At 41.2% G+C, this 14116-nt stretch overlaps 1 protein-coding gene across 1 annotated transcript in view; it reads left to right on the top strand.

Annotated features, from left to right (window-relative positions):
• The window catches only part of TNFRSF11A (TNF receptor superfamily member 11a), a 49007-nt gene extending 36866 nt beyond the window's left edge, over positions 1–12141 (top strand). The window contains exons 9-10 of the mRNA XM_075921381.2: positions 563–1403; positions 8409–12141. Of these exons, the coding sequence (XP_075777496.1) occupies positions 563–1403; positions 8409–8821 (1254 nt within the window). The 3' untranslated portion in view covers positions 8822–12141. The remainder of the gene's footprint in view (positions 1–562; positions 1404–8408) is intronic.
• The last annotated feature ends 1975 nt before the right edge of the window (positions 12142–14116 follow it).

Here is a 14116-nt window from a genome sequence, read left to right as displayed (position 1 = left end):
TGCTCATTGTCTCAACAATTTTCAAGTCCAATGTGCTCATTTCACAATATTTTTCTAACTCTGTACCTAGCAAGCTCACCCAAAGTTCTGTAAGCTAATCTGGATTCTTCCTTCTTCATGCATCACCATCATTAATAAAGGTTTGGCCGTCAGTGCCACCTGTGCAAACCTGATTGCCTACAACGGCTTACTGAGATGTAGCCAATTGGATCTTATAACAATGAGAGGAAAGAAAGAATAGAATCTAACTCACTTGCTTAGCTGTTTTGGCTCTGAGGCGCCAAAAGGGGCAATAACCAATTACAAATTTATTTTTGTCTCCCATGGGAGCAGATTTGACTCTGAATACACCCAAGGAGCAGACCTATTCAGTGAAATCCTTGTCATATATCCAAATAGAATTTCATTTTACGGGTCAAAAAATGTAGGTGGTGCTGTTCTAAATAAGCAAATATATTGCAAGACTATTAAGTTCTCTAAATAGCATTTCTACTCTGCTAAAGAAAAATAATGTTCTGATTACCTGTTGATTAAACATTTTTTTCTTTTGGATTTCATTTAGGAATCTCCCAGAGATCCTGTTAATACAAACATGGTGAATGCTATGAGTCCTCAGCCTTCTGAAGGAATATATTTGCTAACCCTTGATGACTACGGTTTTTCTGAAGACATGGGTTGCCCAAATGGGCACACTCTCTATGGGAAAGGCAGCCCAGATACAGTCCACTATGAACTGAGAGAAAACATCCCAACATGGTCATCCTCAGACTCGGATACTAAAGACAATTTCAAGCAGATTCCTATGGAAGATGAATATGTAGATAGAGCTCCCCATGCCCATGGTTTTTTACCATTATTGAGTCGGCCAGACAGTAAACCCATGACACCATTTTCAGAGCCACTGGAGGTAGGAGAGAATGACAGCTTAAGTCAGTGCTTCACAGGAACTGAAAGCATGGTGGATTTAGCTGGCTGCTATAGCTCTGATCTATCATATGGAGTGGACTGCAGCCATGCATCCTCAGACAAATACTTACAGAAATCTTGCCCTTGCACCTGTAGTCATATGAAGGATATGGAGAGAAAGGACACAGATCGCTTCCCTGTGAACCCAGAGTCAAAGAACAACTGTATGGGCTGTGGGGTTTCATCTAGGGAATTTCCTAAAAAGTGGAGTGAACCCCTTGGTGCAGCAGTTGACTGTACCACAACTTCACTGGAAAATGGACTTTATCCACAATGTGCCTGTGGCTTGGACTTTCCCTCTGCAGGTCAGAGTACTTTAGCAAGTAATCCTGGCAATGAAGAAACTCCCTCTGAAGGTACTGACACAAAGTACCAGAACACAACCAGAAGCACCTCAGGGGCAAATTGTAGCACTTCAGACATCCCACAAGCATCGGGTAAGCAACTCCTTCTGCAGGCTCACTGTACATCTTTTCATATATCCTTCATACTTTCCCAGTATTATTTTACTTTGAATCACAGTGGAGGGTATGGTTTGGGGGAAGGAGCAATGAATAAAATGAAGCTTTTTTTTCCCCTTCATTTATTTGCCTTGCAGCTACTTTGAATGACCAGGATAAAAGAGCCAGTACATTTGTTTTCTGTTGGATTCTGGAAATGGTCTAGACCCAGTGAGGTTTCATGCTGGTGCCAGTGGTTATTCTCCACCCAGCAAAGAAACCTCCAGCATCTTGGCTCCTACTGCAGAGGCTAGACAGTTTATGCTGTCGTCTAAATATTTTGATGGTGGAACAAAGTGAATTCATTGCATTTTCATCTCCGATCATGAAGTTCTTAGTTAAACACCAATCAGAAGCATGAAGTTTGCAGTTAAACACCATTATGACTGACAAATAAAGAGAAGGCCATTTTTTGTTTCTATAACTTTTTGTTTTTATTAATTTTAACATATTAGAATTAGTTTTAAAATAATTTGGTAACACACTGTTGTTCTGCCCCAAAACTTCTATCTTCTTAATAATTCTGGAACAGAGTTATTTAGTATATTTTTAAATTTAAATGGGCTGCCTTTTCCATAGAGAATGTGCCCTTTAAACTTCAAACTAAATTCCTGACAAACAGGAGAAAAGAAATAAAATAAAAGGAATAGAATGATATAGGGACTAATGTCTATCTCAGAGTAGCACCCCCTTTCTGAACTGATTACTTAACAGCCACTACGCTCTCCTCCCTCAAATGTCTCCTCAATACCCTCAGCTAGGGTAACTAGATAGTAAGTAAGAAAAATTGGTGCTAGTGAGAGGGGGGAATAGGCACCTATATTAGACAAAAGGCCAAATATCAGGACTATCCTTAACAGGGCATCTGGTCACACTAACCATATCTTCTATGATGACTGTAAGAAATCATCTATTTTATGACGGTTGTAGAAACAGGTATATAGTTGGTCCACTTACAACTGTTGTAAAGGGGAAAATGTATACAGAAACAGCATATATATATTTGTGTGTGTGTTTTCCCACATTTCATGTACTTTTAGACTGCAATCTATTCAGGGCAGCAATCCTGCCTCTATACATGCTTTTAAGTCATCTAACAGAATGGGACCTTGAAACTGATTAAAGCCTCTGGGTACTATAGTTACACAAGTATTAATAATAGGCAGTCATCCTGCTATAAATGCATATTATACTGTATCTTGGAACAGTATGCTGGACGCTTTCATATCGACCTGCCAACGCCCAAATGTGGGATATAATGTGTCAGAGGCCACTGAAAATTGTTATCCACATGGTTGACTTAAGCTATTGCTGGATTCATTCCTTTGGTGTATATGATTCATTCTGTTATACATTATTTGTTTAGAACAGAGGTAACTTTGGGGCTAAAAGGAGGGACATTAAAGGTAGGTCTAGAGATCAGGTCCTGTTTGACACTGGCAGAATGTAACTCCTCTCTTACTCCGTCCTACAGTAGAATGGAGAGAGAGAGAGAGAGAGAGAGAGAGAGAGGCTATAGCTATTCTGCGGCCTTCTTCCGCAAAAGCTTATGCAAATGAAGCACAGCGTAAAATATTGCCGTGCTTCATCCGCATAATTAATTAGCTGGCGTTTTTGCGCAAGAGGCTTTTGCGCAAAAAGGAGCTGTATAGATGGTACCTTTTTGCGCAAAACCCCCTTTTGCGCAAGACCTGTTCTTCTTGAAAAAGTGAGGAAGAACGGCTCTTACGCAAGAGGGGGGTTTTATGCAAAAAGCCATCTACACAGCACCATTTTGCGCAAAAGGCTCTTGTGCTAAAACGGCTGCTAATTAATTATGCAAATGAAGCATGGTGATAGTCTGTTCCACGCTTCATTTGCATAAGCTTTTGTGGAAGAAGGCTGCAGTATAGACATAGCCAGAGAGAGAGAGAGAGATTAGGGAGCAGAGGGGCACGGAAGATTAGTTATTGGGGGTTTGGACGGATACATGGTTGGAAGTGTATCTCACGTGGTCTGCTGTATATTTCTCTCTGGGTAGTTTTAATTGCATAGGCACCACTGAGTGCCTTCACATACAATAGTGCCACCTGGTGAAACCTGAGTAGGCATACAGTGTTGTTTCCTTACCATAAACTACATATGACTGCTGTTTGGGCCTTTCACAGGGAGAGCCAATTCTAAAGTAATAATTTTAATTAATCAACACACTTCAGATGCATAGTTCATGTGTTATTTTTCTGCTTCTGGAATATCAGTGTTCTGAGGGGAATATCTGTGAGTGCATGTGCCCTGAAATAGGGCTTAGTAAATGGTTCCGTTCCGAGTCATGTTGTAGGACTATAAGGAGCATTAGTCCTCTGTGAATTGCTAGGACAGAAAAAGACACACAATACACATTTTTTAACTTGTTCTCAGTATGGACTGACATACTATTGGAACCATGTAGGTTAGTAAGCAGGAGAAGCGCCAGCATCTTCCTGGTAGGGAGGACTGAGGTGGAGTGAACCGAAAATTGTGGGGCTGCCCCATGCTACGTGTGGGCACAAACATTTATGTTTTAACAAAACGTTCCTAAACGTGGGTTTTATCTATTCTCAAAAGGAGAATAAAAATATATACCAACCAGTGTGTTTCAAACCACATCTCTGGCAGCTCACAGGAAACCAATAGGGAAAAAAACTGAAGTTAATAAATAAATAGGCTAATAATAACAGTAAGAATGCATGCAAACTTCTGGAAAAAATTACTGGTTAAATAATATTAATAGCTAATTACTTTAAATTGGAGAATATATTATATTATATTTAGAAATTAGCCCGTTGCACATGCAAAGTAAACAAAACAACCATGCACACATCGGTATTAAAGCAAAATAAACACCAACCGATCAATATTAAGTACATCTTTTTTCCTTAGCCAATCAAGCCTGTATTTCCATTCCAGCCAAATCACAACCCAATCTGTCCATTGCTGTTATTTGCAGCAAAAGAATTGGTGGCATTGTCAGAGCTAGCTTTAGGGGTGGCCTAGGAGGCGATATTGAGGGGGCATCTTGGTTGGGGGGCTCCATCACCGATACCCCCACATATATACACAGTCGGTCCGAGGCCCCTTTTTCCACCAGGAGCTAGGAGGAACATGGCTGGGGGCTTTCCAGCTGGAGGGTCCTACCATGTGTTGAGCTTCAGATGCTAGTCCTAAATGGGCTGGGGTGGGACAAGGCTTCCTCTTTACCTGCAAGGCCCACTCCTGAGACTGGGTCAGACCCACTTCCATGAATCTCCCCTGGCTGCAGAAAGCTCCCCAGGTCCCCATTTACCGCAGCCATTGCTCCGCAGTCATGGGGGGAGGGGTCATTATATGGGGAGCTGCACTGCATTTTCCTCAGACTGCCTTTTTCCCTCAGGCCAAACTAGGACATCAGCAGCATTCAGAGCTGGGTGGTTGGTGAGCAGCAGCTGCTGGATGTGTGCCCAGCTCTCATGTGCCACCACCAGCAACAGCGCAGAACTGCAGAAGGAAGGGTGGTTTGGCATGGCATTGCCATGCTTACATCTGCATGATTGCTGGCAGTAGTGGTGCCTTTAGAGCTGGGTGGTCAACCAACAGCCAGCGCTCTCTGGCTGCCCCTCTCTGAAGGCAGGGCTGCTACCAGCAGCAGCGAAGAAGTAAGAGTGCTAATGCCATACCTGACACCCTTACTTTTCATAACATTTTAACTTTGCGCTGGGAGAAGTAGTATGGGTAGCGGGCTAAGGCAAATTTTCAGGTGGATAGACCCCCCAAAACACACCCTAGTGCTACTCCTGTTAGTGATTTTGTGACATGTCACCATTATAAACGAGAACTGGCTTGAAAAGGGAGAGTGGGGAACTGCCACACAAATTACACGGAAATATTTTTCTTTTTTACTCATCGATATTGAAAAATTAAAGAAAAAATGGTGAAATGTCCAGTTATGAAAGACTTTTGGCAGGTAAACATAAATCTTCAAACAAAAGTGTTGAGTTATGTGGGTCTGAGCCTTCAGACGCCAATTCATATGGTTCCAAATTTTAGAGGAATTTAAAACTGTAGTACAGTGGTTCCCAATCTTTTGTATAATGTGGACCAGCAAACCCATTCACAAACTTTTGGCAGACTGGTAGTATTTTATTTGCATATTCATTATGGTATTTAATTTTAAGAGGCGTCATGTTATTTTACATCACATCTGTATGCGCACAATACATGTCGTAATGGCAGATATCTACAATACTAAAAAAAATTCACAGAAAGAATTCCCCCCTGGGGTACCCTTTTTAGTAACTGAAATTTTGTCAGGGGCATAGTAGCTGGTGCCCACAAGTGGTGCTCTCCCCATCCTGCCCTGTGGGATGAGGGTGGTGTCATTGTATCTCCTCCAACTCCTTCTGTACAACCCTTGCCCTGTGTCCCTCTCTTCCCCAGCCTGGATGCTCTTCCTCCCACAGTCTCTCCACTGCCTCCCCTCCCCGCATTCCCCCTTTCCCTCCCTGTGACCCCCCTCAGAGTTTCCCTCCATTGCACCCGTGCTCCTATCTGCCCCATAAGTCTCCCCTGATCCCCACCAACAGCACCTCCTGCATCCTCCTCCTGCCCTGCCTCACATCCCTGTTCCCCCTCATCTCCCTTTACCATGTGAAACCTGGTTTGTGTAAACTGAGTTTGTGGCCACCTTCCAGTTCTCAGTAGGCAAATGTAAAAAGAAACAAAACCAATCCCTGTCATCCTGATTGGCAGCAACTGGAAGCCTCGGTAGAGACACCAAAGGATTGAATGCTGGTGGAAGCGATATATCTACTTATCCCTACGTAGTGTGCCTATAGGTCCAAGTTTTCTGTACATTCGGCAGAGCAAAGTGCAGCGCTTTCATTGCCACTCTCTTGAGAGAGAGGATTTTAGTATTAACCTCTTCTATCAAAGTGGCACATTTAACAAGCAGTTAAATGTCAATTACTCATTAACTGACTTGTGTATAACATTCATGTTGTTTTTCTAAAATTGCTGTTCTCCCAATAAACAGCAGTAATGTTCACGGTAAGGGTTATTACTCTGTCCACAAACCAGCATTTGTGACATCAGAATCATGTTGATGGCTGGGGATTGTGACAACTAGATTAAGACTTCCCCAAAGATACAACCCAGGCAGGAAATAAGGTAGTGCATACAGGAGATACCTTTTAGTCACACATGGTGCTAATCAATGATAGTTAGAAAGAAAATACAGAAATAGTGTAGTGGGTTTTAGTTAAAGTAAATAATATTGCTAAAGTGAGCCTTTTGAAAAGACATCCAAGTGCCACCAAACTGTTATAGATGTGCTCATGTATGGATTCAATGTAATTTATTGGAATACAGTCCTGGCATGCAAACATCACTGTTTATTGGGAGTACCAGATTGCTTTGGGCTGGGCCATGTTTCATAAAGAGTGATTGTTAATGGTTTTCTCTTTAACATTAACGAATAATTGCAGTGACAGGTGTTATAGCTGATTTTTAAAGTATGAAAGAGTCCAAAAAAACCTATGATGAATCTCTAGGCACTGTCCATAATAACTGAGGGTATGTCTACACTGCAGAGTTTTTCTGGAAAAACAGCCATTTTTCTGGAAAAAGGACACATATGTCCACACTGCAATTGCGTTCTTTCAACAGAAAGTCGAAAGAATGCAGGGGTTTTTCCAACAGCAGTAAAAAGCTCTTTCGGAAAAAGGCATGTGTGGACAGCGAAGAGGGATTTTTTTCAAAAGAAGAGGCCTCCAGGAAAAAGCACAGCTTCCCTGGTGGCCACTCCATCCACAGCAATCAGAACTTAAATGCAAGATAGCGTCCAATGAATGTGGACGCTATCTTTTGAAAAAGCACATTGCTTTTTCATTAAGCTTTTGCTGTGTAAACACTATCTTTCAAAAAAAGTTTTTCTGGAAGATCTCTTCTGGAAAAGCTTCTTCCAAAAGAAGCTTGCGGTATAGACATAGCCTGATTTAAGTATTCTGTAGTAGGAAGAGTACATCTTAGAGAGAGTGCATACTAATAATGCTCATCCAAAACTGTTTTTATTTTTGTATTTATTCGAGGTTGAGGAAAGTTAATTCTCCTCAGCATTTCTTAGAATTATTGTATGAATTTCAAAGTTCAAGGCTTTATCCTGCTCTTATAATGGCAAAATGCCCCATTCTCTTCGATGCCAGCAGGAAAGGGCTTTTATGACTGCCATGCATCTCTCATGACCAAACCTTTTAAAAGAGGCTTCTGTTAACATTGTAGTAGGATTCTGTGATATAGCCTTGATCCCACAATGTGATCAACATGGATGGATCCCTGTTCCCATGCAAAGCCCCATTCAAATCACTGAGCACATCGCAGGATCTGGGTCATAGAGTATAATCTCATCTGCTCTTAGGATTGCCCCATCAGTACACTGTACATTATTGGATTCTAGCTGGTCTAATGTTATCCATGGCTGTATGGCTTAGCAATAACCTTTTAAGTCTTTCAAATTTTATTTATTTAAACTTACTGCATAATCTTACTGTATAATAAGTTCAATCATTTGAAAAATCACTATGGTGACCAGTAAGCTATAAATATCTAACACAGGGATATATATTCAGACAGTGAGCATTTTAATCATAGATTATGTGTGTAGCATTTCCCAGCTTAATCTGAGTATGTGTATTCGAGAGCAAATTCAGGATCCTGATGGGTTTGCTGCAGCTAGCTGTAGGGCGAGTGTAGATATCTTTTTCCTCCAGGTGAGTTTTAAAGGAAGAAATGTTCCTATCATCCCAGCTAAATGGTCTTAGATGACAGGTTCGGTGTTGGGAGGGAAAATAATAGGAATCAGATTCACTCAGCTAAATATTCATCTCATTAGACAAAATTCTGACAGAAAATATTAATCACACACATATGCTTTTTCTCCCTCCCTTTCCCTAGGAAATGTGACTGGAAACAGTAACTCTACATTTATATCAAGTGGACAAGTAATGAATTTTAAGGGAGATATAATTGTTGTCTATGTCAGTCAAAACTCCCAAGAGGGGACAACAGTTACTGGAACAGCTGATGAGAATGTGGGGAGTCCAGTGCAAGAGGAAAACCTGAACCGCTGTGAGACTTTTGCAGGCAACGCCCAACAATACAAAGAAAAATATGCTGATATGAATCCAGACTACTCTGCAGAAAACGAAGGACTAAATAGCACAGGGGAATATGAGAGACGGCCAGGGCCTGTGGTTCAAGAAGAGACCCAAGACGGTCAAGACAGGAAGTGCTGCCACAGTGGCTCCTTTCAACCTGTGCAAGAGGAGGGAAAACCGGGACAATTTTCAGAGAAAGCATTGCACTGATGGGAATCAACAGCTGTTGGCTCACTCTTAGTGCTTGCCTGAAACACCATGAATACTGAGGGACTGAAGACCAGGCAATGAGCGGCATCAATGGCTTGCACAGTTGTGTTAGCTGCTCAGAGGCCAGGTAGCCATGACTAGATCATTAGATCTGAGACTTTTATTATTCCTGGTGTCTCTTGGAGGACCTCATAAAATGGAACAGACAATTCCTCAGCAAATGCCTGGGATGCTGTCACGGTGGAAATTATTAGTGGAGACAGACGCAAGTGTAAAGCTGCCATCATTGCAGAAATATCTTTTCCCACAATCATATAAATTGTTCAAGACTTGCTGTTGATTGCCTTATCCCTGGGACATAAAGTGGAAGACTAATTAATTTAGATAGGTTATAAACGGTTTGGGTTTCTCTCTCTGTGTGTGTACACAACAGCTAGCATATTGTGAATGCTATTGGATTATGGATACTAATTATGATTAATAGTCATAAGGCAAGTCTTAAGTATTGATTAGAATTTTTCTCTGATGACATCCAGGCAAGAATTTGGGGAAGAATTAAGCCAAGCCCTTGTGCATGGTCTTTCTCTTCCCCATTCCCTTGCATGTGGCTGGGAAGGATGGCAACCTTTGCATTCACATTTAGTGCCACTGCTGGCATATGGCTCTTCAAAAGAGGCAGTCATGAACTCAGCCCTCTACCTTTCCCCAGGAAAACATACACCGCAGTCTTTTTAAGGTGGGACAAAGGTCCATGTAACTGATTGGCACCTTGGAGCTCTAGCACACATTGTATTATCTCTTAGGCTATGTCTAGACTGCAAGCCTCTTTTGAAAGAGAGCGTCTAGACTGCAAGCAGTACTTTCGAAAAAGCAAGCCGCTTTTTCGAAAAAAAGCAGCGAGTGAGTCTGGATGCTCTCTTTCTAAAAAGCCCTGTTGGCATTCAAGAACGCCTTTTTTCGAAAGAGCGCTTTCAAAAAAAGGCGTTCTTCCTCGTGAAATGAGGTTTACCGCCATCGAAAGAAAAGCTGCATTCTTTCGATTTAATTTCGAAAGAACGCGGCTGCAGTCTAGATGCAGGTGATGTTTTTTCGAAAAAAGGCTACTTTTTTCGAAAAAACCCCTGAGTCTGGACACAGCCTTAGGCATAATATTTCCCAGAGCTCACACTGAGGCAATGCAACAGCTAAAATGCAGGGCTGCGCTTTTACAGCACATTAGATCTCTCTTCTACAAAGAAAACCAGATCCGGGTCCTGATTCACCACTGCATTACAGATGCATTTCCACTGAGGGACTCAGCCCCCTTATGTTTAAGACACAAAGTATGTGTTTGTCTGGTGTCTGGTTATATAGCAAATATGACAGAAATCCAAGGGGATGAATCTCCACTTGATAGGTTGAAATTTCCTGCAGATGCAAGTTGTGGGTATGAGCCAGATTTTCAGTTCTTTGAGGGCCAGGGATGAAGTTGCCATTTAATTCATATTGAGTGCACCCACCCTTTGAAACAGTGACTATTAAATAGTTCCTATCTGACAGAAGAGGGGTCAGGTCTGAATACAAATTCCTGTTTTTTCCCAGGCAACCTGCCATCCCCCTCTGCTATTTGTATTAATAAAAGGAAGACTGATTCGGCTGCACAGATTGGTATCCGTAGCTGATGCTGTTTGAGCTGATGTCAAAATTTAAACCTAGGACCTCTCATGCTAAATGAACGAACAGGTAGAACTAAAGACTAAAGGCCCTGACCCAAAGAGCATTAAAGTCAATGGAGAGTCTTCCCAATGAATTCAGTAGTCTTTGGATCAGGCTGCTAGTCATTCAGGGATGTGCACCTCTATATGAACCAGCCACTAGATGGCTACAGAGACTCATAGAGGATCTCCTAGCAGCAAAAGGGAACTTTCTTGAAAGTGGGTTATTTTCTGACAGGTTTTCAGCTATTAGTGTGTTAAACAGTAGGGCTATGTCTACACTCGCGGCTTCTTGCACAAGTACGGCCATTCTTGCGCAAGAATCTGCAGAGCATCCACACTGCCCACCCGCTCTTGCGCAAAGAAATTTACAGTATGGCATGGTAAGAGAGGGTTCCTTGCGCAAGAGCTATGCTCTTTTTTATCAGGTGTAAGCCCTCTTGCGCAGGAGTTCTTGCACAAGAGGGCAGTGTGGACGCTCGGCAGGATTTCTTGCTCAAGAAAGCCCTATGGCTAAAATTGCCATCAGGGCTTTCTTGCACAACAGAGTGTCCACACTGCCATGGGAGCTCTTGCACAAAAGCACAGCTCGCACATGGCAGTGTGGACGTTTTCTTGCACAAGACTTCTTGCACAAGAACCCTTGCACAAGATGTTCTTGCATAAGAAACCGCCAGTATAGACATATCCTAGAAGGGACATTTATTCAAGGGCCAAAAAATTTGACATGAGATCCATGCATCTAGATTTAATTCTGTCTTATCTTGAATATCACTCTGCAATGATCCTATTGGCCTCGTGAGAAGGTAAACCCCCATGCACTTCCATGATCCATCTTAAAGGAAAGCAGTCTTGATTAGAGTGCAAGTATCACCCCTCCACCAAAAGGAGCTTCTTTTACTCAAAGATTTCTTGCTAGGAAGGATCTTTTGAAAAGCTCTAATGCAGCTAGCTGATCCAATTTGAAATATCATTTCTGTAGGTGAAGTCCACCTAAATCCTGTAAGCAGACAGTTTATTGAAGTCACATCATCATTAAATGCTCATTCATATATAAAAAGAAAGGCGGTAACCATCTTGCACAGTGTTTGCACATCATTTTAGTGCATTTCTGGGAGGCAAATTTCAGTGCACGATGGTGGAGACCACACATTTTTCAGCCTTCTTTAAAGAAAAAAAGAACACTTAAGTGGTATAATTCCAGGTTAGAGATCTGGGCTGGTTGAATTCTGTATAGAAGGAGAATTTCTCCATTCAAATCATTGGTAAATAAGTTGCTTTGAGGTCTGGGGGGAATGGCTTAAAACACACAAACCAGTGTCTTTTCCTTTCTCTCTGTTGCTTCTTTTCATTGTTTGCATGAGCTGCAATGAAAGGGAGAGGGCTAGAAAAAGCAGGGTGAAATAATGGTTCTATTGATGGCAGTGGGGGTATGTCTACACTGCATTCCAAATGCAGTCTAGATGGGTTATTTTAAAAAAAACCTTCTTTCGAAATAACCCTTAAACCTAATTTTTTAAGGAGTAAGGGTTATTTCGAAAGAAGGGTTTTTTAAAAAAATAACCCCATTTAGACTGAGTTTTTCTTTCTAAATAGGTGAAGCAAAATGCAGGACAATGTAGCACTTTAAAGACTAACAAGATGGTTTATTAGATGATGAGCTTTCGTGGGCCAGACCCACTTCTCTGGCCCACGAAAGCTCATCATCTAATAAACCATCTTGTTAGTCTTTAAAGTGCTACATTGTCCTGCATTTTGCTTCAGCTACCCCAGACTAACACGGCTACATTTCTATCACTTTTCTAAATAGGGTATTTCAAAAAAGCGCCCAGATGCCATTATGCAAATGAAGTGTGGGAAATTCAAAGCCGCGCTTCATTTGCAATTTCGCTCAGCTGCATTTGCATTCCTCTCTCGAAAGAGGAATGAAGTGTAGACATACCCTAGGAGATTTACCATTGACTTCAGTGGGACCATGATTTTACCAAAAGAATACAAAAATCATTTTGAATAAAATGTGAAAGAACTTCAAGGGTGTGTCAACCTTGGTGCTGTTATGAATCCATTATGGGAAATTTAGCTTACCAGAAGGTACAATGCTTTTCTCTGTTCCAGACTGAACCCAAAGTGAAGTATCCATTCCTTGATTATGGACACATCAGTGTGCTGTGTGACTCCCCTCCCCTGCCTTGCTGCTCAGGCATTGACCTTAAAGTAATTTCTGCATCTTTGTAATGTTGTTGGTAAGCACTCCAGGGCCAGCACTGTTGTTTGTACAATGGGGCCTACCACATTTATGATCCCAATGTTGATTGGTGCTCTGGCTGCTCTTGTAATACAAATAATTCATGAAAATAAATTCCTAAAGATCTTTTTTCAGCAACAGAAAGATGTACTTACATTAAATGGAAGAAATTAAATGACATCCTTGGAGCTTCCACCGTCATTTTTTTCCAGAAATTCAAATGTGAATATAAAAATCTTCCTACTAACATGCTAGACAGTATATGTCTTTTGATGTCTGGTTGTCACTTGGTCACCTAGCAATTTTCACAGGGACAGAATTGGGTAAATTATGGAACTATATATAGAATCATAGAACACTAGAACTGGAAGGGACATCGAGAGGTCATCAAGTCCAGTCCAGTGCATTTTATATATATAATGGGCACAGTCACACCTTAAGGGTGTGTCTAGACTACAGGGTTTTGTCGACAAAAGTGGACTTTTGTCAACAAAACTATATCTGCGTCCACACTGCCTTTGAGTTATGTCGACATAACGTCAACAAAACTCAGCAGTTTTGTCGACATATGTAAACCTCATTCTACGAGGAATAACGCCTTTTATTGACAGAGTTCTGTCAATAGAAGGCATTATTGCATCTACACTGTCCTTTGCGTCCACACTGTTATGTTGACAAAGCGGCTTGCTTTGTCGACAGAACTGGATGTAGTCTAGACGCTTTTTGTTGACAGTATCTGTCGACAAAACTTCTGTCGACAAAACCCTGTAGTCTAGACATACCCTAAGAGAGGAAGTAAAGAAAATGAATCTTGTTTGTTTAGATTTTGGCTTATTAATGTACACACCTTTTTGTATAATAGGCTTTGTTTCAAAATAATATATGTATTTATCTGTAGTTCCAGGCAGTATGGGAGTAAACAATGGGTCTCAATTCTCAAAGTTAATAGTTTTATCTGTGTCTTAAAGAATCTATTGATGGTTTATGTCAGACAATTACCTCATATGAATTGAGTATGTATTATAAACGGAATGGAATGCTGAGTGACATCTCTAGCTGATTGGCTAAGATGCAGAGCATTATCTGAGTAATCATGCTGGGTTTAGAGCACTTGGAAGAGTACAGCTTTAAAAAGAAAGCTAGTCTAAACCGTAAGTATAGTAGGCCTATCATTCCTCTATAATTCTCTAGAAAGCCCCTGTAGATACCGGTTAAACTTTATAATTAACTAAAAAAAAATCAATGCATCTATTTTTTAATCTTGTAAAAGCAATAACAACCTATCCCTTGGGTATTTCCAGGGGAAATAAAGCTGTCAAGCACAGTCAGTCACACACCTAAAAAATTAGGAGTCAA

This window comes from Pelodiscus sinensis, chromosome 2 (assembly GCF_052426305.1).
Source record: "Pelodiscus sinensis isolate ZL-2025 chromosome 2, ASM5242630v1, whole genome shotgun sequence".
Lineage (NCBI taxonomy): Eukaryota > Metazoa > Chordata > Testudines > Trionychidae > Pelodiscus > Pelodiscus sinensis.
This window is presented reverse-complemented; position numbering and strand designations above follow the sequence as displayed.